This window comes from Aplysia californica, unplaced genomic scaffold (assembly GCF_000002075.1).
Source record: "Aplysia californica isolate F4 #8 unplaced genomic scaffold, AplCal3.0 scaffold00767, whole genome shotgun sequence".
NCBI classification, from domain to species: domain Eukaryota; kingdom Metazoa; phylum Mollusca; class Gastropoda; order Aplysiida; family Aplysiidae; genus Aplysia; species Aplysia californica.
The window spans coordinates 270,308-271,375 of record NW_004798037.1 but is presented as its reverse complement, the minus strand read 5'-3'; the positions used below and the strand labels follow the sequence as shown (position 1 = coordinate 271,375).

At 37.8% G+C, this 1,068-nt stretch overlaps 1 protein-coding gene across 1 annotated transcript in view; it reads left to right on the top strand.

Annotated features, from left to right (window-relative positions):
- The window catches only part of LOC101848078 (epidermal retinol dehydrogenase 2), a gene marked incomplete at its 3' end in the record, with an annotated part of 13,165 nt that overhangs the window by 8,286 nt on the left and 3,811 nt on the right, over positions 1-1,068 (top strand). The window contains 1 exon segment of the mRNA XM_005109336.3: positions 188-319. Coding sequence (XP_005109393.2) covers positions 188-319 — 132 coding nt within the window.

Below are 1,068 nucleotides of genomic sequence, written 5' to 3'. Positions count from 1 at the left end.
TGTGTGTGTGTTTGTGTGTGTTTGTGCGTGTGTATGTGTGTGCGTTTGTGTGGTTGTGTGTGTATGTTTGAGTGTGTGTGCGTGTGTGTTTCAGTGTGTTTGTGTGTGTGTTTATGTGTGTGTCAGTCTCAAACTCAAACTTGTTTTCTTTGCACACATACATTGCACCCACTATTGTCTTCTCCAGGTCCAGAAAGAGGTGGGGAACGTGGACATCTTGGTGAACAACGCCGGCGTGGTGTACGGGAGGTCTGTGGTCGATTCTCTGGACTCCCAGGTGGAGAGGACATTCCAGGTCAACATAGAGGCGCACTTTTGGGTGAGTTCTTTAGTGAGTGGGGTAGGGAGTGGGGTAGTGAGTGGTTTAGTGAGTGGTTTGGCCAGTGGTTTAGTGAGTGGTTTAGTGGTTTAGTGAGTGATTTAGTGAGTGGTTTAGTGAGTGGTTTGGTTAGTGGTTTAGTCAGCAGTTTAGTGAGTTAGTGAGTGGGTTAGTGAGTGGTTCAGTGAGTGATTTGGTTAGTGGATTAATGAGTGGGTTAGTGAGTTAGTGATTGATTTAGTGAGTGGGGTAGTGAGTGAGTTAGTGAGTAGTTTAGTCAGTGGTTTAGTCAGTGGTTTGGTAACTTAGTAAGTGGTTTAGTGTGTTGTTTAATGAGTGATTTAGTGAGTGGTATAGTGAGTTACAGGCTAGGGTAAAAGTTAGGTCTTTCCTCCATGCATTCTTTCACTTATTCGGTCATTCATTACGCTATCTTTTCATTTTTCGTTTGTCCTGGGATGTATTTTGTAATTTTTTTTCTGCCTTTGTTTGTTAGCACATCAATAACGTGTGTAAATCTTTGATTTGTTCTCTATTGTTTATTATAATTTGCAATCGCGTTGTATCATTTACAATAATTTATAATTCTTTTTCTATCTTTCACAGTAATAACAATAATAATAACAGCAACAACAACAACAACAACAATAATAATAATAATAATGATAATAATAATAACAATAATAATGATACTAGAAGTAATATGATAACAATAACAACAATAATAAATGAATGAATGAATAAATAAA